The sequence below is a fragment of the Canis aureus genome, chromosome 8, assembly GCF_053574225.1.
Source record: "Canis aureus isolate CA01 chromosome 8, VMU_Caureus_v.1.0, whole genome shotgun sequence".
Taxonomy (NCBI): Eukaryota; Metazoa; Chordata; class Mammalia; order Carnivora; family Canidae; genus Canis; species Canis aureus.
Window position 1 is genome coordinate 49922560 of NC_135618.1, and position 27601 is coordinate 49950160.

General features: G+C 52.3%; 1 protein-coding gene across 2 annotated transcripts in view; it reads left to right on the top strand.

Moving 5' to 3' along the window:
- Positions 1-27601, top strand: part of ABCC1 (ATP binding cassette subfamily C member 1 (ABCC1 blood group)) — a 136180-nt gene that overhangs the window by 91632 nt on the left and 16947 nt on the right. For both annotated transcript variants that reach the window (XR_013384956.1, XM_077906741.1), the window contains exons 15-22: positions 335-410; positions 1924-2050; positions 5780-5956; positions 7782-7949; positions 10492-10675; positions 19998-20088; positions 22526-22661; positions 25414-25621. Coding sequence is in view for 1 of the 2 variants with exons in the window: in XM_077906741.1 (XP_077762867.1) it covers positions 335-410; positions 1924-2050; positions 5780-5956; positions 7782-7949; positions 10492-10675; positions 19998-20088; positions 22526-22661; positions 25414-25621 (1167 nt within the window). In the remaining variant the exon portion in view is untranslated. The remainder of the gene's footprint in view (positions 1-334; positions 411-1923; positions 2051-5779; positions 5957-7781; positions 7950-10491; positions 10676-19997; positions 20089-22525; positions 22662-25413; positions 25622-27601) is intronic.

A 27601-nucleotide genomic window follows, 5' to 3' on the forward strand; every position in this document is an offset into this window, starting at 1 on the left:
ATCCTCCCAAGATGGGGTGAGGGAGGCACAGAGCCTTGAGGAAACCCCGGGGGGTCCCTCCCACCCCCGACCACTGCCAGATGGGCATCTGGATGGTGCAACCTCCTGTCATTCGGGGCAGAGCCCTGTTGTGGTTTCCTTCTGTTTTGTGGGTCTGGTTGGGGTTCTTTAGAAACCGAGGCTGATGTAACTAGATAATGCCTAGTGCAAGTGTCTCACATCTGGCACTGAGCTAAACAAAGATTAGGGAAAAAATAAAAAAAGCGAGAGCCTCCTGCTCACACTCAGTCTCAGGACTTCCATCTCTGCCTGACATGTTGCTGGTGCTTTTCAGGCGGGGGCGCCAACAGCATCACTGTGAAGAATGCCACGTTCACGTGGGCCCGGAGCGACCCTCCAACGCTAAGCGGGTAAGCCGGGATGTCGAGAGAGCCACAAAGCTCCGGCCAAACATGGGTTTGAATTCTAGCCACACTCTGTGACACTGAAGAGGCCACTTTGCCTTTCTGAGCCTCAGTTTACCCATCTGGGAAGTAGGTCCAGATGTCTCCCCTTGGGCTGCAGGAAGGAGCAGGTGCGAGTGTGCTGGCACAGAGGGTTCCTTTGGATCGTAAATGACAGAAGCCTTGCACAGATAGGCATAGGCAACAAACGGAGATTTTTGGGTTGCATGAGTGAGAGCCACTCTCAGGTACAGTGTGATCCAGGGGCTCGGTGTCATCAGGGTTCTCTCCATCTTGTCTCTCTTCAGTTTCCCTCCGTGCTGCTCCCTCTGTCAAGCTGCCTCTCCCTTCATGATGGCAAATGGCCCCCATCCGCTAGGAGTGTACTTGTTACCAGGGCTGGAGACACCCGCCCCCCCCCCCCCCCCCACGTCTCACTGGTCCACATTGGGTCATGTGCGCCTCCCTGAGCCAGTCACATGCTGGGAGAGACAGCGCACCCGGATTGGCGGGGCTGGGTCTGAGGCCGTGATGCTGCGGAGGGTGGCAGGCAGGCTGGGATCTGCTGAAGGGAATGCTTGTCAGCAGGGATTGGCTCCCAGGACACATGCCTCTTCTCCATCCCATCCAGGGTCCTCGGCTGCCTGAGTCCCCCTCTCTTCCCACCCAGCCCTCATTTTCCCACAGCACACAGCGTCCAGGGAATTGCCCCAGTTCCCCGGGCCACTTGTCAGGTGCCTCTCTACTGCTTTCTGACCTGGGGAGGCCTTGCCCCCTGGCTCTGTCAGGCTTCCCCATAGGAGTCCCCGAAACACAGGGCTAAGTTTATCCCCCAAACCCCTTAATGGTTACCCCCTCACCAGATGGCCACATCGTTGCTGTGTATTAACTCAGGAAACAGGCCTGCGTGGGAGCGGGGGCAGCGAACGCTCTAGAGAAAAGAATCTTTGTTGACACCTCCCTTGAAAACCCCTGCATGCTTGGGAAGTTCTCATGTCTAACTTAAGTCTTGCCTGCTTCAATTTTAGCTTTTCTCTCATCTCTTCATCTCTGTCGTCTTCTTGCTCCAGTCACCCACCCCACTCCCACCCTTGAACTCCCCAAACCTTTCCCAATCCGCACCTTTTCTCTCCTCAGCCTGTAAAAATACTCCATTCCCGCCTGGACAGTCCCAGGAGCTGCCTCCCTGGGCTTCGTGTTCTGTGGTGGCCCCGCCATCCGTCCCCCCTCCGCACCAGAGCAAAAGCATGATGTGTGTGGCCGTGCCACAGATTCACAGCATTGACCAAGCCAGTGACAGCAAACGTCTGACAGTATTTCCACTGAAATGTTGAAGCCATAATAGCATCTGTGGGAAAGCAGAGCCGGAGCGAGGAAACCTGCCTCCCGCCTCTGTCCACGCTGGGTGCATCCGGCCGCGGTGGGCCGCCACCTGTTCGGGCGAGGGCGCGGCTGACGCGGAGCACCTGTGTCATTTCAGCATCACCTTCTCCATTCCGGAAGGTTCCTTGGTGGCCGTGGTGGGCCAGGTGGGCTGCGGAAAGTCGTCTCTGCTCTCGGCACTCCTGGCGGAGATGGACAAGGTGGAGGGGCATGTGGCTATCAAGGTAGGACGGGGACTGGGCAGGTGAGGGGTAGCTGGCCTGGGGGGGGGGGGGCTGCCGGCCTGAGGGGAAGGTCAAGTGCGATGCTGGGTTTTGTTTCCCGACAGCCCCTTGATAGAAGCAAGAGCAGCCAGGACTCCCTCCTCCTCTCTCATTCTCTGCTCTTGCCCGTGCCCTGCTAGAAGGCAAGAGTTGGCCTCACTAATTTCCTGTCATATTCCAGCCCCGGGAATAGCGCCCAGCAAGTAGTAGGTGCTCCATAAATACCGAGTAAACACATGGGTGCTCCCTGGTCCTCTCCCTCACTCGCTCACCCTCTCCTGGCCTCTGGCCCCCTGTGCATCTCATGGTCTTAGTGGCATGAGTCTTTCTGGCTTGTTCTTTCTGTACATGCATCTCTCTGTATCACTTTTTATAAATGTAGCAAAACGTAAACGTAAAAGTGTTTATTTGTATCTTTTTGTTTTGTTTTTTGTTTTTTTGTTTTTTGTTTTTTTTTTTTAGAGAATCCTCTTGAAGAAAACTTTTTAAATCCCAAGCATTCCTGGGATTCTTAATATGGGACTAAAAGAAGGACTCACAGTTTTTATTGGTTTTTAAATATACAGAGTACTTTGAACTAAGTTTGGAATACTTCTCAGGAGAGAGTTTAAAAGGCTGCTTCACTGACCAGATTAGTCTCATTGGAAGTCAAGAACCCCTTTGTGCATTTAGCTTATGCCGCATGAAGGACCTTGCCTGGTGTAAGAGTCTTCCCTCAAAGTTTTATTGACACCGGCATTTCCTGGAGCGTGGTCTACAGCAAACTCCTCTTGCAGTCGTTTGGAGGGTAGAAAGTTCTGGACTCCCACGAACTTGGGAGATGCTGCAAACTCCGCTTCCCTCCCTCTCGGTGACTTAAAGTAAACATTAATAAAGTAAAGGCTCGGGGATCCCTGGGTGGCGCAGCGGTTTAGCGCCGGCCTTTGGCCCAGGGCGCGATCCTGGAGACCCGGGATCGAGTCCCACGTCGGGCTCCCAGTGCATGGAGCCTGCTTCTCCCTCTGCCTATGTCTCTGCCTCTCTCTCTCTCTCTCTCTGTGTGACTATCATAAATAAATAAAAATTAAAAAATAAAATAAAGTAAAGGCTCTGAGAAGTCCCGTGAGGTGAAGAAGACCCATTTAACTTTGGGTCACCCAGTGTGTCCCAGACATATTTGCCCATACTCTTTATTATTTGTTCAACAACTGTTGGCATAATGTCTCTGAAAGTCTCCTCTTGGGAATGCTGGTTTATGTAGTTGTTTTTATTTCAGAGCGAAATCCTTCGTTTATATGAGGCCCTTTAGCCTGGTATGCATTGGTAGAGAAGTACACTTTATAATCGTTGGATCTAAACTAATGACATTTAGCTGTGATTTTAAATGTCCTATCACTGCTCTCAAGTGCATGTTTACTAAAATAAGATTAATGACCACTGTGACCTAGGTTGATGGAGAAGACTCTAAACCATCCGCGTTGTGTTCTGTTTCATTGATGGGGTTCCCACGACTGCAGCTCTATTGACCTTTCGGGCTGGATGATTTTCTTCTGTGGGGGCCGTGCTGTGCTTCTGTAGAGTGTTCAGCAGCGTTCCTGACCTCCATCCACTAGATGCTGGTAGCAGCCTCCAGTTGGGACAACCGAGAGTTGTCTGGATGTTGTCAGATGTCCCCTGGGGAGCAGAATTGCTCCTGGTCGAGAATTGCCATTTTAAAGTAAAAGTATTAAAAAAGCCTTTAAATACAAAAATAATAGATCTAGAAGTTGAGGTTGCACCCGAGTATTTGGTTCGATGGGTTGACAGATTTCTAACTGGTTATTTTACCGTGCAAAGGCGCATGCTAGAAATATTAATTTTCTCCGAATATTTTTTTTTGTCTGAATTACCTGTGGGCCCTCTGGTGGGACTTTGTGATATTTTGGTCTCTTTTGAAGTGAGGGCATTAGAGTCAGCAGTTTAGCCTAGTAAATATTTATCTGAGAATGGGATCCCTGGGTGGCGCAGCGGTTTGGCGCCTGCCTTTGGCCCAGGGCGTGATCCTGGAGACCCGGGATCGAATCCCACGTCGGGCTCCCGGTGCATGGAGCCTGCTTCTCCCTCTGCCTGTGTCTCTGCCTCTCTCTCTCTCTCTGTGACTATCATAAATAAATAAAAATTAAAAAAAAATATTTATCTGAGAATGAAGGTTAAATTTGGGACAGCTGGATCCCACTGCCAGCCTCATCCCCCTAGAATTCCCTTATGTAACAATCTTTACTGGGATGCCTGAGTGGTTCAGTGGTTGAGCATCTGCCTTCAGCTCAGGGTGTGATCCTAGAGTTCTGGGATCGAGTCCCACATCGGGCTCCCTGTGAGAAGCCTGCTTCGCCCTCTGCCTCTGCCTTCTCTCTGTGTCTCTCATGAGTAAATAAATAAAATCTTAAAAAAAAAAAAAAAAAAGCATCTTTACTGGCCCTTCCAGGAAAGCCCACACTCCCCATCAGGACCCTCAGGACCCCTGGCCTGGTGTGAGCTGGCCCCCCACTCCCCTGCACGTTTCTACCTGTCTTCCCCCTCACACCATGTTCCAGTCGTACTTGCCTTCCTGTTCCTTGAATGTTCTAGGTTCTTCTCATCTCTGGACCTTTGCCCGTGCTGTTCCCTCTGACCAGCTATGCTCTTCCACCCCCTGTTTGTCACACCTGCTTATCCTCACCTGTTGATCATTACTTAAAACTTTCTTACTAAAATACGTGAAACAGATACCCTCACCCCTAGCCCTTATTCTAATGACATTCTTGGCACTTTATCACGTGGAAATGAACACTGAACTTTGGAAATGGACAATTTTTGAAACTGATGTCCTTGCTTAAATTTCATCAAGGAAATTTACCTGAGCAATCCTTCTGTGATGACCCAAGCTAGGTCTCCCTTTATATATATATGTATACACATATATAATGAATATATATTCATTAATTCATGAGAGACACCGAGAGAGAGAGAGATTGAGAAAGGCAGAGACACAGGCAGAGGGAGAAGCAGGCTCCCTGCAGGGAGCCTGACATGGGACTCGATCCGGGTCTCCAGGATCAGGCCCTGGGCTGAAGGCGGCGCTAAAGCCCTGAGCCACCAGGGCTGCCCTAGGTCTCCCTTTTTAAAAGACGTCTTGAAGGATGCATATATTTTTCTCTCTTAGCATTTACCATAACTATAATCAAATTATTTTTTTATTTTGTCAGGGATTTCTTACTTTTTTTTAAGATTTTTTTTGGTGGGGAGAGAAAAAGAGTACATGAGTAAGGGAGGAGGGCTAGAGGGAAAGGGAGAAGCAGACTTCCTGCTGAGCAGGGAGCCCAACATGGGGCTCGATCCCAGGACCCTGAGATCCTGACCTGAGCCTATGAGCCACCCAGGCGCCCCAGGGTCATCTTTTTCTTGAGATGGAGGAGTTTTAGTGGCTGCTGGAAGCATTCAGTGAATACTTATTAAGCACAGAACTATCATCTGTGCCAATTTCCACTCCTGAATTCCTGATATTAGAGTCCGTGACTGACCCAGCATGAGGTCTGATCCTAGCTCTGGCATCTGAGTCTGCCATGACTCAGTTTCCCCTTGCTTGAACAGTGGGTGTGATGAAAATATCTTGGGAAGTAGGGCTCTCCAGGTGGGTGGGTGGGCTGGCTGCTATCTTGATCACCAAGGCTTGTCTGTCTTGCTGCCTTCTAGGGCTCAGTGGCCTACGTCCCCCAGCAGGCCTGGATTCAGAATGATTCTCTCCGAGAAAACATCCTTTTCGGACGCCAGCTACAGGAACGGTATTATAAGGCTGTGATTGAAGCCTGTGCCCTCCTCCCAGATCTGGAAATCCTGCCCAGCGGGGACCGGACAGAGATTGGTGAGAAGGTCAGTACGGCTTCAGCATGGCTCCTATTACTGGTGAGCCAGAAAATCTTCTCCCATTAGTGTGTGTGTGAGTTGATTGTGGGGGGCTGACCCACACTGGGCTCAGCTAGCCAGCTCCACTCCACATGGCAAGCCCACTGTGCTCAGGTCCAGCCTGTGGGATTGGCTGGGGTCTGCCCCAGACCCCATCTTGTTGGGGCTTAGGCTGAAGGGGCAGTAGCTCTTCCCTGAAGAGGCGGGGGAGCTCTCATGGTGGCAGCGGAAGCCCAAGAGAACCCCCCCGCAAAAAAAACGAAAAACAAAACCACGTGATGACCCTTAAAGCATATCGTCATTTTCATTTGATTGAACAGAAAGATACGGGAGCAGCAAGTGCACCCTACCTTTACAGTCACTTGGCAGTAATCATATGACAGAGGGTGCTGTACAGGGGGCAGGGTACCCCTGGAGTCAGAGGTCCACAGTCTCTTTCAAAGTAAGGATAGTAGTAAAAAGAACACTAGAGTAGCTAACAGTTACTGAGCATTTACTGTGTGCCAGGCAGTGTCATAAGCATTTTACATGCATTCCGTCCTACAGCAAGGCCATGAGATGGACTTTACTGTCATTTCTATTTCATGGTTAAGGAGGAAGAGGCATAGAGGGGCTGAGTGACTTGCCCTAGCTTTTTCCCACCTCAGGGCCTTTGCATGTGCTTTTTCCTTTGCTCGGCCTGCCTGTTGCAACACCCCTGGTGGTTATCTGGTATATGCGTGGGGAGTACAAATGTTCCACAGCAGCACCAAGGAGCTTTCCTGCCTCTCTTTAGTTATAAGCCAGTGGCTTCACCAGCTTCCTTCGTTGGTGAGCGATTTCTTTTATCTGAGGGACGTCTACAGCCCCTTGGAAAGAAAAACAACTATTAGCAGGGCTCTTTGGGTTTTCAGTTAGCAGAGGAGCCTGGGCTAGCTGTTGTTTTAACACAAAGTGTCTGTTTCTACCACTTGCGGAGACTGTCCCTGTGTAGGTCCCAGGACCAGACTCTAAAATGAGAGAATATGCTTGGGTCTGGTGTCTGCCCCTCGGCCAGGGGGCAGACCAGGGAGTTGTGGCCAGGGGGCCCATTCAAAAGAATGTGACTGCCAGGACCCCAGCTCGGTGCCTGGGGAGGGCAGGCCTCCCTCAGGAGAGACTGGGCACTTAACCAGTGGGCCGTCCACTTTGTGGGCGGTCCATCCCTGGCCACATACAGAGATGACAGGCGGTCATCTGTTCCTGGAGGGAGGGCTGGCAGTGCTGCTGTGTGCTCCGTGGAGCACCCCCGTGGGAGTTAGAAATGCGTGCCCTTCCTGCCGGTGAGTGGGGCTGGGTTTCGGCACCCCCAGGGTACAGCCTGCCTCTGCTCTATGTGCTTTCACAGCGACGGAGAGAGCAGAGCAGCCTCGCAAATGTGTTAGCTGTTACCACCTGTAACAGCAGCAGCCGCAGTAGGATCATCACTGTGCGTGCTGCTGCCTTCCTTGCAGCCCCCCATCATTTGCTGCCACCAGCTAGCCTTTGCCCAGTATCTGCTCTGTGCCAGGTGTCTGCTCAGCAGCTCACGGGGGGCTCCAGTTTTCTCTTTTGCTTATTTTAGGGTCGAGTGTCCAAGACCCCACGGTGGGCCTTGAACCCAATTCACACAGATACGACCTCATGCCTTGGCTTCCTGCTCACACAAGAGGAGGCGAGATAGCCACGCAGGGTGGCCAGCCTGGGCCTGCGGCATCCAGCCTGGGCCTGTTTCTACCCATCTGCATGTGTCAAGGCCCCAGGAAACCCACCCTTCTGCTTTGTCTCTTCCCAGGGCGTGAACCTGTCTGGGGGCCAGAAGCAGCGAGTGAGCCTGGCGCGGGCCGTGTACTGTGACTCTGACATCTACCTCTTCGATGATCCTCTGTCAGCAGTGGATGCTCATGTGGGAAAACACATATTTGAAAATGTGATTGGCCCCAAGGGGATGCTAAAGAATAAGGTACCTGCCTAACAGGCAGGGCTCGGGTGTCTGGCTGTCCTGCTCTTTGGTTAAGTCAGAATGTGTCCCCTTTGGGAATCCTTCACTTCCCACTTACCAGGATTTTTTTTAATTGGACTTTAGAACACTTTTTTTTTTTTTTTTTTTTTAGATTTTATTTATTCATGAGAGACACAGAGAGAGGCAGAGGCAGAGGGAGAAGCAGATTCCCTGCGGGCATCCCGATGCGGGACTCGATCCCGGATTACGCCCTGAGCCAAAGGCAGACGCTCAACCGCTGAGCCACCCAGGCGTCCCTAGAGCATATTTCTAACGCTTCCCTTGGATACCTTCCCAGGACAGCCTTCTTGCTCTTGTCTTTACAGGGGGAAGCCCTTGACACTGATTTGCAGTCCTCTCTCCACTTGGCCAACGGAGGCCCCTCTCTCTGACTTAATTATAGAGGTGGCTTCGCAGAGGGAAATCCCAGCCCCTCTGAATAGGCAGCGACCCCGTCCCTGCCGAGGTGGCCGTGGGCCTAGCCTTGAGAGCAGGGAAGCTGCCACAGACTGTAATGACAGGAAATGGGTCCTCTCCTCTATATGATGATTATTATTTTTCTGGGATACATGGTGGCTGGGAGGGAGCACTGGTTCTTTTTCTTCTTCTTCTTCTTTTTTTTTTTTCCAGCTGGAGAAAAGAAGTAACACACATGCCCGTGGGGAAAATATAGGAGATTCAGAAAAACACGAAAAAGAAAATCACAAGCAATTATGCATAGTCTCACCTCAGAGATTTTCCAATTTTTTTTGAGTCTTAACAAAGTTGCTTAATAGGGTTATTCATATTATATATGTGTATACATATATATATGTATGTATGTAGTAGGCATCATGCTATTTAACTTATTGTAAGCATTCCCATACACAACAAAAAAAATTTTTTTTTAATTTTTAAAGAAATTTTGGTTACTAGTGGCACCTGGGTGACTCAGCCGGTAAAGCATCTGCCTTCGGCTCAGGTCATGATCCCAGGGTCCTGGGCTCGAGCCCCACATCAGGCTCCTTGCTCAGCGGGGAGCCTGCTTCTCCCTCTGCTGGCCACTCACCCTGCTGTGGCCCTCCCTTCTGCACCCTAGTTTTTTTTTTTTTTTTAATTGGAGTTCAGTTTGCCAACATATAGCATAACACCCAGTGCTCATCCCATCAAGTGGCCCCCTCAGTGCCCGTCACCCAGTCACCCCCACCCCCGCCCACCTCCCCTTCCACCACCCCTAGTTCATTTCCCAGAGTTAGGAGTCTCTCATGTTCTGTCTCCCTCTCTGGTATTTCCCACTCATTTTCTCTCCTTTCCCCTTTATTCCCTTTCACTATTATCTATATTCCCCAAATGAATGAGACCATATAATGTTTGTCCTTCTCCGACTGACTCACTTCACTCAGCATAATACCCTCCAGTTCCATCCACTTTGAAGCAAATGGTGGGTATTTGTCGTTTCTAATGGCTGAGGAATATTCCATTGTATACATAGACCACATGTCCTTCATTCATTCATCTTTCCATGGACACCGAGGCTCCTTCCACAGTTTGGCTATTGTGGCCATTGCTGCTATAAACATCGGGGTGCAGGTGTCCCGGCGTTTCATTGCATCTGAATCTTTGGGGTAAATCCCCAGCATGCACCCTAGTTCTTGTCTCGGGAGCAAGGGGCCAGCAGTCTGGCTTGATGCTTGTTTTTGTATCACCCTTGAGCTAAGAAAGATCTGCATTTTTAAGTGACTGGGAAAAAATCCAAAGAAAAATAGTACTTTGAGGCCTACGGAAATGAGAATTGCATTGAATTTAAATGCCAGTGTCTATGCATAAATAAAGCTTTTTTTTTTTTTTTTAATCTTCTTCTGTCTTGCGTATGGCCATTTTCCCACTGCAGCAGGGTAGCCAGTAGTTGCCATAGCGACCAGAGCATCCAGAAAACCGAAAATATTTACCGTTTGGCCCTTTAAGAAAAAGTTTGCCAACTCAGGCAGCGTGATGAATGTCCTTCCCAACCCTGACTTAATTGGATAAAATACATATACACGTATGAATTTCATAGTGGTTTTTTTTTTGGGGGGGGGAGTTACTTTAAAGAATTAAGCCATTGCATGCGAATTGTTTTGTATCTGGTTCATTCTTTGAGTCATCCACACTGCCTACCCCTCATCCTTCAGATTGTTGTTCACAAATCAGCTTCCCCATCACCCGTGTTTTAAGTCGCAGCCCCCTACCCTCCGCCTGTCCCCTTGGGACCAAAATGACAGAAATGTTGCACAGAGCCTTTGGTCGTGTGACATCCAGCATGCACCGTGTTGTACTTCTGTTGGTCCTTTGTCCCGACCGTGGGGTGTGGGGCAGGGACCTGTTTCTCTCCCCAGTGCCCCCCAGTTCCTGGTTCCAGTGTGGAATGAAGGCACCCACAGATCGGGGCATCCCAGGCACTCAGACTTGAGCTCGGCTGGCTAGGTGTCAGGGCATTTCCTGTGTCACCCGGGCACTGACCCACTGGTCCCCACTCTGCCCACAGACGCGGCTCCTGGTCACGCACAGCATCAGTTACCTGCCCCAGGTGGATGTCATCATTGTCATGACCGGTGGCAAGATCTCGGAGATGGGCTCCTACCAGGAGCTGCTGGCCCGGGATGGAGCCTTCGCCGAATTCCTTCGTACGTACGCCAGCGGCGATCAGGAGCAGGCCGAGCAGGATGACGGTAGGGTCCCCGGGGTGCCTTGTCTGCCTCCCCGTTCCCCACTGCCTCCCGGAGGTCCTCCCGGCTCCCCTCCAGCACGGCTCATCAGTGCTGGCCCAGCCCCTTCGCAAACCCCGTGGAGGGACCGTCCTAAGGCTCACAGGACTGACTTGAGAGGGGGTCCCAGCACTTTAGGCCGGGGTGGGGTCGGGGGCAGACTTGGGCCCAGATCCTCATACTTGGCTGCGAGGTGGCTTTGGGCCTGCTGAGCTTCAGGGTTCTCGTGGCAGGAACAGGGACAGTGATAATTATAGTCCTCCTGCTTCTCAAGAGGCGGTGGGAAGTGGTGACATACGTGGCATAATCCAGAACAGATGCTAGGGTCATGGGGGACATGCAGTGGCTGAGGGTGCAGGCTGGCAGTTGGCGAGACCTGGGTTCAAGTTCCACCGCTCCTCTTACCAGGGTCCTCCAAACCCTTCTGAGCCCCAGTCTCCTCGCTGATCAAGCAACATAATAACAACTTTCTGGTTTTTGGTGGAGATTTAATGTGCCGAATTCCACAGAGCCTTGGGCATGGTGCCTGGCACAGAGTGTTTGATACAGGACAACTGCTGTCATTCCTTCCCTGGGAAGAGTGCCCATCATTTACCCCCCGTGCACTTGGCACCTGCCAGGTCATTGCAGACCTGCCCACTTCCCAGCTACCATACGCGGCGTGTTCTCGCGGGCTGGGGCTCAGAGCTGTGGCCTCACCCTGTCCTCACCGGAAGGCTTCTGTGGCTGCGGGGAGACTTCTAAGAATCTTTCCTTGCTTCTCAGTTGGCTTAAAATTCACAGGATTGGTTTGCAACCTCCAGGCTGCCCTGTGTTTCCATCAGTTAGACTGGAGTCTCAAAGGCTCCTCTGCTCCCCTTTCTTCTTGGAGCTCTGACCCCACAGCGACGGGAAGTGGTCATCTGACACGTTTGCTACTTACCTTTCAGCTGTTGCTGCCCTGACCCCCTCCAGCCCCCTGCCTCCAAGAGCTAATTACAGACTAGCCAAGCCTCGGGAGCATGTTCCCTGTGTACCTCGTCCCCAGACCAGTTGGGCCCTTTGCCCGGCTGCAGTTGTCCTGGAAGTGTCCGTGATGTGCCACTAAGACACAGCTAGTGTTTGCTGGGGGCTTACCAGGGCTCCTGTTCTCTGCAGGAGTGGTCACATTGACTCCTAACGACAACTCATGAAGGAGTAGAATTGTTATTCCCAGTGCCCTGGTGAGGAAGCTGAGGTTCAGGGAAGCTTGTCCCTTTGTCCGCCAGGGACAGCCAGGTTCCTGTCTCTGTGAATGGGGCTGCTCCCTAGGAGCTATTCACTGTTCATCACTATAGTCATGCAGCAGATTTTATTGAGCATCTACTATGTGTTAAAGGCTTGTGTTACTTCCCTAGGGCTGCTGTGACCAAATGCTACAGCCTGGGTGGCTCCCACAACAGAAATGTGATCCCTCATAGTTCTGGAGGCTGGAAGCCCAACACCAGGGTGTGGGCAGGATTGGTTCTTGCTGCCGGTCTGTTCCACGCCCCTCGCCTGGCTTCTGCTGGTCTGCCGGCAGTTTGGCCTTCACTGGCCTGTAGAAGCATCACCCCAATATCTGCCTTCATCTTCACACAGTGTTCCCTTTTGTGTGTCTGTCTCTGAATTTCCCCTTTTTATGATGATACCAGTTATGTGGGATTAGGGCCCGCTCTCATGACCTCATCCTAAGTAATTACATCTGCGCATAAACTGTCTCCAAATAGAGTCGCTTTCTGAGGCATTGGGGATTTAGGCCTACAGTGTATGGATTTGGCACGGGGGTACAATTCAGCCCATGACAGTTTCGGGGAGACAGAATTGGACAACATCTAGACAAAGCCCTGCCCTCACGGAGCTTAGAATCTGGTGAGAGAGAAGGACAGAAACAAATCAAGAAATGATTTCATAGAGCATTAAGTGCTATGAAAGAAGAAAGATGCAGGGTGATGAGCTGGGGAGTGATGGGGGTGGCACCCGGCAACCCAGGGAGTGGTCAGAGATGCCCTTTCCAAGGAGGTGACAGTGACATGGAAAGGAGCCAGCAAGGAGAAGATCTGGGGAACAGTGTTCTGATGCAGGGAACGGTGTTCTGACAGAGGGAACAGCAAGTGCACAGGCCTCTGGCCTGGCGTGAGGTCAGTTTGTTGAAGGAACGAAAAGGAGGCCAGTGTGGCCAGACCACGGCGGCCAAGGAACAGCGGTGGGAGATGGGCCTTCGTGGGGTGGGGGGGTTGGTCTCCATGCAGCGGGAAGCCGCTGAATGTCAGATAAGGGGGAGCAGCTTGTCCAAGGACACGCAGCTGCCACTGGCAGGGCCGGGCCGTCCCGTCTGGCCTCTGAGCTTCAGGCCTCCTTCGTGGTCTGCCCAGGGTGGGGGCTCATTCATCCCTCCGTTCAGGTTTGCCGCAGGGGGTTCCTAGTGGTTTACGGTAAGTGCTTTATTGAGATAGAATTCACGCAACGCACGGTTCACTCACTCAAGGTGTACAGTCTGGTGACTTGGAATGTTCCGGGTTCAGCAGCCATCCGCAGAATGGCCTTCAGAACGTTCTCGTCGCCCCTGCAGAAGACCTCCTTGCTGTTAGCAATCACCGTGCATTTTCTTCCAGCTGCCCACGTCCTAGGCACGCACGCTGTCTTTCTGCCTCTTGAACCATCTGTTCTGGACATTTCGCACAAATGGAATCTGCGTGGTCCCCTGTGCCCGGCTTCTTTCACTTCATGTGATGTTTTCATGGCTCACCTGTGCGGTAGCAGGTGTCCGTGCTTCGTGTCGTTCTGCTGGGCAATAGCACGCCGTATTTTGTTTGTTCATTCATCAGTTGACGATGGTCCAGGCTGTCCCCGTGTTTTGTCTGGTGTAAGTTGTGCTGCTGTGAACACTAGTGGTTTTAGAAGAAAGGCGTTTGCCTTTTGCCAGCGAGAGGCGAGAAACTCCTTCAGCTGTTCATTCCTGACCGGGAAGGAGTTTCTGCATATCCATGCTCTCGTGGTTGGAAAGTTCTGCCTTTAAGTCTAGCCTGCGTCCCTCCTGCTGAGGCTGCTGAGTCGTCACCTTCCGGTTGTCAAGCCAAGGTGACATACTGGGTGAGGGTGCAGCCTCACGATCGCCGCCGCGTCTCGCAGACCGGCCTCAGTCAGGTGAAAACGACCCCGTGTGCTTTCCCGAGTGACACGTGTGCATTCAGCTGAATCCTTTCCCCGGGACGAGGTCTCTCTCCTTCCTCTCCAGGTGCACAGGGAGTGTCCTTAAACCCTGTTGACCACAGATGGTTTTTCCCCCTTCCCTTCCTCCGCCGCTGCCGGCAGATCCAAAGCACTGGATACAGAGCAGAATGCTGCCAGTTTCTTTCTTTCTTTTTTTTTTTTTTTCCTTTTCTTTTTTCCTTCGGCCACGTCAGCACTTAATTTGGCCATGAAAACGCCAGCCGCCAGCCTCGCGCTGCTGTGGGGTCATTTTCCCGATCCAGCCACGCAGCCTCACGTACACAGGTGCTCAGCCTGTGGGTCTGAACTCAGACCGGGCACCCCATTCTCTTTCCACCTCTCCCGGGGTGCTGGGGGGGCTCGGTGATACAGCCTGGCATCAGGGCCCATTCTTGCTCAACTGTAGCCAACTCCCAAGAGCCAGTGACCTTGGATTTGTTTGAACCACATTTTTGGCTTCTCCTGAAGGGAAACTTTTTTTTTTCCCCTCCCTGTTGGATGAATCAGGTCTTTTTTAGAACACCCAGGCTGAAGGGGAGGAGTGCTTGGTCTGGGGGTGATTCTTTTCCACTGGGGTAGAAAAGAACACATGTACCAGAAACTAGGCTTAGGACGGGGAGACACCGACTCCTCCCTAGGGGTACTTACTACACTGATAAGTCAGATGCTTTTTCTTTTTTTCTTTTTGGTCTATTTTTTCTTTTTTTTTAAGCTGACAACGTTACAAATTGGCTCATTAACCTTTGTACCTGGAAGGTGAAGAATGTTCCTATTTACTCTGGTTTCTTTATTAGGAATCTAAAGTCTGGAGCAGGAGTTTCCAGCGGGGAATACTTGTGTCTCCCAGGACACTGGGCAATGTCTGGAGACATTTTTGGTTGTGACGACTGGGTTCGGAGGGGGCACTGTTGGCATCTAGAAAGTAGAGACCAGAGAGGGCTGCTGAGCAACCTATGATACACAGCAGACCCCATTCCCACCCCCCCACCCCCCCCACCAGCCCTTAATGTCAGAAGTGCCAAGGCTGATGGCTTCCCCGCTCTGGCTTCACGCTGCCCTGCTCCCCCATCGTTTTGAGAGAACGACCTTTATTCCAACAATGTGCCCACTTCCCAGACCCCTGCTTGATTCATCCCTCAACCTCGTAACTGATTTTTCTCCATCTTTCAGATCTTTGCTGAAAGTTGTTTTGTTTTTGTTTTTTTACTGATCATAAAATCAGCCCATGCTCACTTTAAGCATTTGGAAACTGCAGAACCAGGCAAGAGAATCAGGAAAAAGAATGTCCATCCGCTCGCCCACCCACCAGAGGGGTTGTGTCTGTCTTGTCTCGCCTCTCGGCCTTTTTCCCGAGAGGAGTAGCATCCTTCTCTGCTCTCAGCCACTAGTCCTCCTGCTTTGCTTGCTTGCTTTTCTTAAGTGGGGCATAGGTGCCTCCCCCATTACAAAAACCCATCATAAACACTGCACAGCTGGAGCGTGTGTCGTACACACAGCACATTCCTTTAGGCTGTCCTCAGTGGCCGTATTTCTTCTTCTTGAGTACTGAGAACTTTCTGGGCCCAGGCGGGTGGATCGGGCCGGGTGATGCAGCCAGTTAATTCCGTTTTTGGTCAAAAACGAAGTGCTGACTGTAAAGCAGTGACTTGGATTCTTCCCTCGGGGGAGACTTGCCTCCTGGCCCATGCCCAAGCAGAGTTCCAGAACCTTCTTGAGAATAAACAGCGAGTTCTGAAATGCTGGCTTTGAGGGCCAGTAACAGGCTGGACACAGAGCCCTGGGAGTGGCACTAAAGAGGTTCAAGGGCGGGGACAGCGCCAGGCTTTTCAGCATGAAAGCCCCATACCTGGAACCCGGCACCACTCAAGAAATGTTGACTGGATTACAAGTTTCATGCCTTTGCTTAAAAAAAAATTCTTACTATTTTATAGCATCCCCAAGCCCTGACGCCTTTCGTTTTCCCCTTCCTCTGCTTTAGTTTTCTTTGTAGCACTGAACATTGCCTGACAGCTAATTCTGGATTCACTCCTTTATGTATTCTCTCTCTCTCTCTCTCTCTCTCTCTCATTTAAGCTCCATGAGGGCTTTTTGGTCACATCTCTATCCCTAGGATTGGAAGGAGTGCCTGGCACATAGTAGACAGTCAGTATAATGTATTAAGTAGGTGAATGAATACATTATGCCTTAATTGTTTAAAGCATGTCCTACCTAAGCTTTGTGCATTAACACAGCTGTATAAATATCCCAGTTTAGAAGAAACTATGCACTGATTTTACCCATTTCTCCAGGGCTGGTTTAAAAACCAGCTTTGTGTGTATGGGCTGGGAGATGGTATCATGGTGGCCAGTGGGATACCCATTCTGGTCCTGGAAGGTCAGCTCTGTTGGTCACTAGGCCATTCATTTGTCAGTCTGTCCATCTGCGTATCGCGTGTATATAGAGCGCTTGCCGTATGCCATGGGGACACCCAGTACTTGCGCCACTATATAGAATAGTGCCCCTTAGATTATGCAGTGCACGTCCTGTGCAACCACACGTGGTCATCTGATGTGCCGGGTGTTGGGTATAAAGTAATGTGGTAAGACCTACTCTCTGTTCTCAAGAGCTCACAGTCTTGAGAGTGTTTCCCCTCGTTGGAGGAGACAAACACCAAATAATCAAGGACGTGGTGGTGCTAAATGCGGTGATGGAAGTGAGCCTGGGGGCTCTGAGAACCCCAGAAGGCATCCTCATCCAGCCTAGGAGGGGCCAAAATGAAATATGAGCCAAATCACCTTCTCTTCTTCCCTTGGCTGCCTGTGCGTCCGGTTCAGAATAAGATTGTGCGGACCAGGCCCCTCTCGTGAGCAGCATGTGTCCTTGAGGAACCAAAGGCTTCAGGCTGGAGCCGAGGCCTGTGCTGTCTCCCAGCTGCTGCGCCTCCTCCGCCCGCCCCGCCCGGCTGTGACACTTGACTTTTTACCCTCTGCTGCCATGAAAACAGGTGTAGATACAGAGGGTTGGCCTGGATTTTTCTAGATCTTTTTATGTGTAAACACAGCTATCACTTTTGGGGAAAGAGCTGGCCCCGTGCAGTGCTTGCCAGGGATCTACCCAGCACACATGGGGATGGAGAGGTGCAGACGCAGCAGGTCCCTCGGCCATCTCTGGCCCTCTTCCTTAGGAGAAGACCTCCATCCACCCCCCTGGGCATTTAAATGGGGGTTTCAGGAGGAATTTTGTCTTGGTTCCTAACACTTTCCCGGATCTTGTGAATTCTCAGGTGGCAAAGTGGTGCACCAGGAGGAGGAAGGTCAGTGCCAGCTGGGTTAGAAGTAGTCCTGCTTGCAGGGGGAGGCTGTAGATAGACTGGGCCTGTGGCTGCATGCTTGGGAAGAGGCCCTTGACTGCGTTTCTTCCGCCTTCCATTGTTCATCCAGCAAACATTTTGGGGGCACCCACTATGTGCCAGGCTTGGTGGTGGGCACTGGGGGAGATAGTCTGAATCCCCAGATCTCTTGCTCATCAGCTGGGTGACCTTGGTTAAGCTCTACTGTCCTAGAGATAAAACGACCATGACGAGCATGCCTTGGAGGAAAGCTTGGCACGTGGCAGATGGATGGTGAATGACCAAGAGTTTGGTTATTACGATCCCACCCTTACCTCGTGGACATGGCAGGACCTAGGCAGACCAGGACATACAGGGTGGTGTGCGTGCCTGACGGAGCAAGCGCGGGTGGCTGTGGGGGGCTGCCCTGGCTCCCTCTGGTGAGGTAAAGGCATGAGCCGGCCGCTGGAGCAGACCCTCCTGCCTTCCGGAAGCAGCAATGTGGCTGCGGGTATAGACTGAGGGCTGTTCTGTAAGCCACGGAAGCCGACTCCCACCCCTGAAACAAGGGTGTTTACTGGAAGGGGAAGCAGGTAGCTCAGAAACCGGAGGCCAGACCAAATAGGCAGGCCTCAGGAAATGGGAACTCCTGGAGGACACATTAGCCAGAACTATCTTTGGTTGTCAGGGGGCCACTGATGGTTCAGAGTCCTGGGGAAGGGGGTTCTGACGGGCTGACCTTGGGCAGCAGCCTCCCCCCCCTCCCCGCCAGCATGGCCTGCCAAGACTTCAGGAAGAGGGGAAGGCAGACGGAGTGGTGGACTGACCCACGTTCACGTTGCCCTCCCGGGACTTTTGGTCCCTCCCCTTGCAGAGGAGAATTTTCCAGCTGCCCCAGCCAGTGCACCACCCTGTGAGCTAATGGGCTGGCACCGAGTGGGCCACTGTGAGGTCTCCCGTCTGCACCTTGCAGCTCATACTGGGAGGAGCAGAAGGGAAGCTGAGCTTACTGAGCATGACCTGTACAGCCAGGTGGGCGAGGGGAGCTCTCTGAAGCCCCTGCCATGGGGCGGTGTCTCTGGGAATGTTCCCAGGGATCCCTACCCCGCGCAGAGGAAGATGGGCAAGGCCAGGCCTGGGCCTCCAGTGCTGTGTGCATTTATGAGCGCTGACTGCATGCGCCTGCATGAAAAGTCCTGCTTGTTAGTTAGCATTCTGCTTTTTGATTTAGTTTAGTGGCTTTTTGTTGTTTTGTTTTGTTTTTAACTTAAGAGAAAAAAGGTGCTGCCCTTAAGAGAAATGTGTAAAGCAGTGATTCTCAGTCTCTGCTGTGCCCCAGAATTATCTGTAGAACATGTTTAAAAAGGAGAGTAATACTGAGCACCACCTCAGTGTCTTTTGCTTCCTGAGCACCATGCATGGCCTCAGTCATCCTCCCTGTTGGGAAGGTAGCTGCTGTGGTCACCCCCATGTTGCGGATGTGGACTTTGAGGCCTAGAGGCGTTGACTGCTCCCCTTAGTACACACACCTGGGAAGTGAGAGAACACTGCATTCCTGGCTTTGCTCTAACTCAGCAGCCAGAGCTAGAAGCTGGGCCAAGGGCGTCCCCGGGTGGGTGGGTGGCTGGGTGGCTGGGTATGTGGGGCATCGTTCACGCCAAGACGGAGAATCACCAGCTCAGAGCTCCCCGCCCCCCCAACCCAGGAATGATTCCCGGCCCGGCTCTGCTATCTTTGTTCTCTTTCTTCCCGTGACGGTCATCTGAAAGAGCCTGCCTTTTTGCATTTGATTTCAGCTCGTGTCCCATCAGCCTGTTTCCAGGGTCAACCCCGTCACCACTGGCTGTGTATCAGTCCCCTTTTGTAAGGACTCCCCTGCACGCCCTCCCCTCCCCTTCCCCGCCAGCTGGTGGAGCCCTGCACCGTGTGTCTGTCTCTCTTGTAGGCTCCTTCTTTCTCCTGGCACCAGCATAGGAGACCAGTGCCGGCTGGGGGTAATGATAATGTATCACTGAGTAGTTGGGGAAATTAAGGGAGATCATGTATTTCAGCACAGCACAGGGGAGCCCCGCTCATTTAATCAGCGTTAGTCACTCTCATTGAGGTTATGGTGATTAGTGTTGGTGCTGGGGGCGTAGTTCCTGGGACTGGGATGTCTCATGGTGGCTGTACCAGTTGTTTGGGCGAACTGCACTGTTGCAGGTGCCCTCTTCCCCAGACCTCTGGACCTCCCCATGGTCTGGCAACCAAAGGGTTAACTCCTGGCACAGGGATGCAGGGTGCAGGTGCCCTCTGGGACGCCTCCTGTTGGCTGGCGCCCTTGTCAAAACTGGTTGTTAATTTATTTCGAGTATTTCCCTCACTTGGATGCTTGGGGACCAGAGGGCTGTGCGCTGTTCCCCATGTGGCTCCCTGCATCCTGCCCCTCGGACTCACTTTAGTGCAGCTCTGATGTGGTCAGCTGAATGGCCTTGTACCTGTGGCTGCTGGCACGGAGCACCTTCCCAGGCCCAGCATACTGCGCTCATGGGTGCCTGGAGACGGTGGCAGGTCACCATCCCTGCCCCAGGGGAGCCAGCTAGCTCCACAGACCTCCTGCACCTCTGCCAGGAGCCAGTCTGTGGCCTCAGCCAAGCACCTCTTGGTTTCTAGAGCTTCCTGGTGGCCTGACAGTGTGCCATGTCCCGTCCAAATGACGGGTTTTCCCTGTCTTTGGTCTTGGCGTCCAGCTCTTGAAACCGAATTTCGCTCTTTCCTCTCTCCTGCCAGGGTTAACAGGTGTCAGCAGTCCCGGGAAGGAGGTGAAGCAGATGGAGAATGGCATGCTGGTGACGGATGTGGCGGGGAAGCAGCTGCAGAGGTAGGTGCAGGAGGGAGCCCCATTCGTGTGGACTCTCCAGGTGCCGTGTTTCTGTGCCGCACCTGGGGGCAGAGGAGAGGGATGGGGTACTAGCAGCTTGTCTGACCTACTGAACGCCTCAGCTCCCGAGGCCATGGAAGATGTGGGCTATCTGCCTCCTTCCCCAGATCGCTAGGAGACCTCACTTTTCTGCGGCCTGAAGGGGAGGCCTGGCGCTGCTCTCTCGGGAGGCACAACTCGCACAGGCCTTTGACCACCTGTCTGCCTTTGTGATGCAAGTTCCCCACACGATTTGGGTCTTTGCTCAAGTCATTCATTCAGACTTCAGAGGGACCTGGAATGTTCCAGAGGGACCTGGAATGTTCAGGTCTCGGGAGCCAGCACTGGAGTCAAAATAGTCGCAGTAATAGTGACCATGACGTTTTACATACCATTCACAGCCAGATGCGGTGCCGAGCCCTGTGCAGTCGGTTGAACCTGGAGGTAGTCACTCTTGTGTTACCGTTTTATTTTTTTATTTTATTTTTTCATGTTTTATTTATTTATGAGAGAGAGAGAGAGAGAGAGAGAGAGAGAGAAGCAGGCTCCATGCAGGGAGCCTGACGTGAGACTCGATCCTGGGTCTCCAGGATCAGGCTCTGGGCTGAAGGTGGCGCTAAATCGCTGAGCCACCCGGGCTGCCCATGTTCCCATTTTATAGATGAGCAAACCGAGCGTTCTTCTCCCTAAGTCAGGCAGCCAGAGAGAAACTGAGGTTGGATTTGAACCCAAGCCCTGCCTCTGAGCCAGCGCTCCAAAGTTCTGTGCTTTTGCTGCTTTAAGGGAGGTTGCTTTCAACTAGATTGTTGGGGATTTGGAGGAGCAGCATGCCGTGGACTTTGTTGTTTAACTTCTCTGTGCCTCAGTTTCCTTATCTGTCAGATAGGATCTGTGGTGTACCTACTGCAGAGGGCTGAAGTGGGATAGACACCCAGTGGTGCATGTGAGGTGCTTCGCACAGTACTTTCTTCCATCAACCCCGTGTAGCGAGCACTCACTTATTATTGGATGAGTTGGGGGTGCTGGCAGTTACTTCTCTGGCGTGGGGAGATTTCACAGAAATGGGGCTGGGAAGGAAATTGACATGAGCCCACAGTACCCTCCTAGACTCCGATTTTTATTTTTAGATTTTATTTATTTATGTATTTGAGAGAGAGAGAGAGAGAGAGCGAGTGAAGGGAGAGGGAGAATCTCAAGCAGAATCTGCACTCAGTATGGAGCCCAGTGTGGGGCTGGATCTCACCACCCTGAGATCATGACTGGAGCTGAAACCAAGAATCGGATGCTTAACTGAATGAGCCACCAGGTGCCCCTGGCTCTGATTTTTATCACATGGGACAGGTGGAATATTGCCTGCACTGTCGGTGCACCTGTAGAGGTGGTGAGCAAGGTGTATGTGTGCAAATCACTTAGAATAGGGCCTCCCCCAGGGGGTGCAGGGGCACTGCCAGGGTTCAGGCAGGTGGCTGGTGTGACCTGTCCTGATTGCTGCCATCTGGGAATTTGCTGGGAGAGCCAAGGCGAGGCAGCACCTGCAGGTGGTCCTGGGACCTCGGGGCAGGTGATGGTGGGAGGCTTGCCGAGGAGAACCGTGGGTGGATTGAGTAGAAGCCTAGGGGACTCTGGGCATATCAGTTGCTATGAGGCAGATGACCTCAAACCTAGTGGCTGGTCGTCTCATGGTCTCTGTGGCTTGGGAAGTCTGGGCACAGCTTAGCTGCCTGCTGCTCTGGATCTCACACAAGCTGCAACAGGCGTCTGCCAGGCTGAGGTCTCATTGGAAGACTCGGCTGGGGAAGGATCCGCTTCGAAGCTCACATGGCTATTGGGAGGATTCATTGCCTCAGGGGCTGTATTACCACCCTCAGTTTCCTGACTGGAGACCCCCGTTCCCAGCTCCCCGGGCTACGAGCCTGTGTGCTTTGCTTCATTGACGTGCACACACCAGGAGGGCGGTAAGGAGCATCAGCAAGCAGGATGGAAGCACACCCCAGCCCTTTGCCGTGTGGTTCTAAGCCATCGCCGAGAATGGGTATTCCCACCTCATAGACCCACACGTGGGTGTGCACACACCCACACAGCCATGTCATCCTCCAGGATTACGAGTCCCCAGGGGAAGGGACTACCTCGAGGTCTGTAAAGACACCTTTGGGCCACATGATCTGCAATAACATGTCATGGTCTGTAGAAAGCTGCTGACCACCCCTGGCAGGAAAGAGGTGCTTTTTGGATAATGCCGGCGTAAAGGGACAGTTCTCCATGGGGCCCTGTGTCACCTTTCCCCTCTTCATGTCACATCTGTAAAATCAGAAGATTGAGCTAGTTTGGCACATTGTTGGGGTTGCCTCCCTGCCCAAGGCTTCCATTTGGTTGACGCTGTGTGCCTTGGTTTCCCCAGACAGCTCAGCAACTCCTCCTCCTACAGCGGGGACGTGAGCCGCCACCACACCAGCACGGCTGAGCTGCAGAAAGCCGGTCCCAAGAATGAGGACGCCTGGAAGCTGGTGGAAGCAGACAAGGCTCAAACGGGGCAGGTGAGGGCTGGCTCCCCCGCTGAGGGCAGCAGCCGGTGTCACCACATGCCACTGCGTGCGGGTCCTGTGCACAACACTTCATTTGTGTTAAATTGTGTCTCTCCCTCAACGAGCCTATAAAAATGTTCTTTTCTGGTGCCGGAAACGGGCGGGAGAGGCAAGAGGACTTGCCCAAAGTCACAGCCAGGGAGAGGCAGAGCTAGGATTTGAACCCTGGTACTCAGACTACAGCGTTGGCGTGTGTAGCCTCTGCTATACCGGCTGCCGCCTCCTCGGAGCAGCGAAGGGCTCTCGTTGGCTGCAGGGGACCTGGGTGCTTTAGATCACGCCTCTCCACTGTGGGGGAAAGTGTATGGAGGATGGAGCGAGATAACACCTCCGTCATAATGCCTATCGTGACCGTGTGCATGCGTGCATGCGTGCACGTGTGTGTGCATGTGGTGGGATCCGTTTCTTATTTCTCATTTAGCCCTAACGATTGCATAGTGAGAAAGCCCAAGTTGCGTGCCTGTTGCTCTTTCATGCCTGTCTCAGGCTGTTGGGGCTGCTCAGCAGAAGGCCACAGGCTGGGTGACTCAGAAGCAGCCCACTTTTATTGCTCACGCTTCCTGGTGGCAGGTCCCAGGTTAAGGTACCAGCAGGTGTGTGTGTAGTGACACTTCCTGCTTGGCTCAGAGACAGCCATCTGCTCTGTGTCCTCAGGGTTGGGAGGGGTGAGGAGTTCCCGGGGGCCCCTCTTAGAAGGGTGCGGATCCCCTTCTGAGGGCTCCATCCTTATCATCTGACCACTTCCCAGAGGCCCCTCCTCTGCACACCATGCCCCTGGATGGAGGGGTTAGGATTTCAGTGTGCAAACTTGGACACAGCGTTCGGATCCGTAGCACGAATCACCAAGTTCTCCTCGTCACAGGAGGAATCTGGTTTTCAAGCTCTCGTTCTCTTCGAGGAGTTTCACAATCATGTATTTTGGGCACGTGTTGATAATTTTCCATTTATGGTCATGATCTAAAGTTCATTTTAAAAAATAAAACACACATGTAGTGTGTTTATTAATTTTTTTTTAAGTAGGGAATGGAATTTTTTTTAAAAAAAGTACACACATAAACAGGCCACCGTGAGAGGTGGTACAGAAATGAAAGGTCAGGACACCGTTCTCTTGGATCTACCTGGATGCACCCAGAATCTCCTGAAACCTCTGTTCCAGGCTGCTTCTCCCATCTTCCCCTCACCGCCGTGGCCATGGGCACAGTACATCCTGCCTCCTTACTCTCGCTGGTCCTCGGGGGGGCCGGAGTAATGACCGCACATCTAGGGCCGGAGAAGGAATAGGAGGCCTATTTAATCCTTACGTAATCCCACACTGCCCAGAGGAGGTCCTGGTATTACCTACCTGCCTCCCATGTAAAAGGAAAACAGACTGTGGGGGGCTTGTCACTCGCCAGAGTTGGACCAGGAGAGGCTCTGGGCTCAGCACACGTTCTCAGAAACTTCTCACTCCCACGCCTGCCGTGTCTGCTGCTCACGAGGAGCCCCCAAGTCCTGCATGTAATTCCAGCCTCAGCAGATCAGAGGGCTGCTGGGCTTTGTGACGAAGCCAAATGGTGACAGTACACATCGTAGTTCTGGGACACCCCACCCCCCAAAACACACACACACACACACACACACACATACACACACACACACTATTTCAGTTTGAAAAACAGAAAAGTTCAGAAAGAAACTCAGTTATACAGAAGACTGCTGTCCTTTCACCCGTCACCTTTCAACCTGGCTGTAATTCGACAGATGGTTTTTATGACCCAGAATTCAGTGTGAAAAAGCTTAAAATGCCACTGAGCACACACACAAGGAAGGATGCCTGGTGTTGTTTGAAACCAAGCCAGGCAGGTGCGACCCAAAGCCGGTCACCTCAGTCTCTGGTGTTGACGTCAGGCCATAGGCCACGTTTTGGATGACTGAACATCATTAATTAGCCCTTGTGGGGCTCCGTGGGGAGTATGGGAGTGGAAGAAATCCTCATTCGTCGCCCCGTGGCATGGGGGCGCAGTTTAAGCAAGCACCAGCCAATGGGAAGCCAGTGGAAATGATGCAGGACTGACCATGGCTGTTCAGAGGAAATGGGGGCAGCGCATGGTCTTGGTTGCTTGGCAACGTGCCACATTTGCTCTTTGATGGCTTCCTGATGGTCCTGGACCAAAGCTCAGAATCTTAAACAGGATTTCCCAGACCCCGTGTGGTCTGACCACTACTTCTTCTCCAGCTTGATCTTATTCCTCCTTTTGTTTCCTGAAACATGGTGCATTCCCTCCTACCCCAGGGCCTTGACACATGCTGCTCCCACTTCCCTGAGTGCCTTTTTTTTTTTTTTTTCCCCATTCTGCTTGCTTAATTAACTCTTGGTTGTCACTTCCTCAGGGAAAACCTCTGATTACCTCTCTCCTTGGTTAGGCCAATATACCCAATTTTATACTCTCACAGAACTCTGCACTCCTCCAGCCCTTCTCTATAATTATACATTTATCTGGGTCCCGGAAGGCCTGTCTTGCCACTTGACTGGAATCTCTGTGAGGCCAAAAGCCTTGACTATATCTCCCAGTGACTTTGTCAAAAAAAAACCCAAGGGGGGGACTGTGCCATGGATATGAGCACAGGCGGGGAGTGGGGGGCATGGGATCGCACAGCTGCGGCTGGAGTGCCCGACCCCTGGTGGGAACATTCTGCAAGCTGTCCTCCCTCCCCTGGTCTGCAGGTCAAGCTGTCCGTGTACTGGGACTACATGAAGGCGATCGGGCTTTTCATCTCCTTTCTGAGCATCTTCCTTTTCCTGTGTAACCACGTTGCCTCCCTGGTCTCGAACTACTGGCTCAGCCTCTGGACCGACGACCCCATCGTCAACGGGACCCAGGAGCATACTAAAATCCGGCTGAGTGTCTATGGAGCCCTGGGCATTTCGCAAGGTGGGGGCCCTCCCCTCCCCACCCTCCCCGGTCCACCCAATTTGGGGCCCTGGGAACCACTTCCATGTCTTATTATGGAGTGGAGTCCCCCCACTTGTCAGAGTTTTGTGAACCCCCAAACTAAGCCATGCTCACATGAACAGTAGTTATCACTTAGTAGACACTCAGGCATTTAGCGAATATTTCTTTTTTTTTTTTAATTTTTTTTTAAATTTTTATTTATTTATGATAGTCACAGAGAGAGAGAGACAGGCGCAGAGACACAGGCAGAGGGAGAAGCAGGCTCCATGCACCGGGAGCCCGACGTGGGACTCGATCCCGGGTCTCCAGGATCGCGCCCTGGGCCAAAGGCAGGCGCCAAACCGCTGCGCCACCCAGGGATCCCGCGAATATTTCTTCAATGCTGTTTCATGGGGCCCTAGGAGATGGAGAGAAGCTCGAATGTGCCCATTTTACAGATTAGCAAAGTTGAGGAACAGCAGCCCCCCTGGAGCATTGCCGAGCAAGGGCCCTTGCGCCTCGTTGCTCTGTCATGATGGGGCTTCTATAAACTCTTCATTTGTGGACTTTTCCCTGCTGCCTGATGGTGGGAATTCGTTTAGGCCAGTGATTCTCAGTGAAGACCATGTTGTCCCCGGGGGGACAGGTAGCAGTGTCTGGAGGTACTCCGAGCTGTCACAGAGGGACAGGGTGGGGATAGTGCTGCTGGCTTGCAGTGGCCGGGGATGTCAGGAGACGTCCTGCGGTGCACAGCACAGCCCCCGCAACAGAGTGACCAAGCCTCAAATGTCAGCAGTGACGACGTTGAGAAACCTTGTTTACCCTTCCTGTGGTTGCCTGAAGGTCTCCAAGCACCACGACATTCGGAGTAAGAGCTGATGTTTCCTGAGCACTTCCTTGATGCCTGGTTACATTCTAAACACTCGAATGGGTTTTATTTGACTTTTGCAGCAGCGCCACAATATTAGCAGCTGATATGTTGCCAATTTTAGAAACAGACTATACAGTCCAGTGAGGTTAAGTAAGTTGCCCAGAGTCACACAGCAAATACATGGCCCCCCCTGGCGTTGAATGAGGCGGTCTGGCGCCAGGAGCCCGTGCTCTTAATCCGTGCACCACACAGTGCGCGAGCTGCGTGTTCAGGTGCTCATAAGAACAGTGGGCATCTACACGTACAGACGTATATCGGTGTCTGCAGTACGGAAGTGTAGACGATAAATAATAGGTTTGAGCACTTCCTGTACACCAGGCACATTGCCCTTTACATTCGGCTGTGCTGCGAGCTAAGTATCCCTGCCCCCATCTTACAGATAAGGAAACTGGGGTGCAGAGAGGCTGAGTGACTTGTGGGAGGGTCCCACAGCTGGTGGGTGGCAGAGGCAGGATGTGCCAGTGTCGGCTCCAGAGCCCATCATTTTAGGTGCTGCTTCCTTGAGGAAGCCTCCCCACCCCTGTGGAGTCTCCGCAGAAAACAGGTGCTCTCCTGTGGGTTGTTTGCAGGAGCCACGGGTGTGGCTCATGATCTCCAGGAGATAGCTTTGAAAGAACACCAGGAGAGCAGACATGGATTTCTTAGATTTCTGAATCCCTAACCACCCCCTCAGGGCAAAGGACTGGCCTCCAAACTGTCACTGAGGCTCGGGGAGGGTGTGATAGTCCCCTGGGCTCACACAGCGGCATCTGTTCTAGAATATCCACTCCAGGAGCCACTAGCCACATTTCAGGTGCTCACTAGCCACACTGGACTGAGTAGACACAGAACATTTGCGTCATCTCGAAAGTTCTGTTGCACATCATGGGTCTAGAGGGATATGGCACACAGATTAAGGGCATGACCCTGGAGCAGGCTGCCTGGATCCGAACCCCAGCTCCGCTTCTGATTGGCTGACTCTGTTGAGGGCAGAGTTCACCTGTCTGACCTTGAGTTTCCTTCTCCATAAAATGGGTGCCGATAGGATTTATATAGAGTCAGTGTGAAAA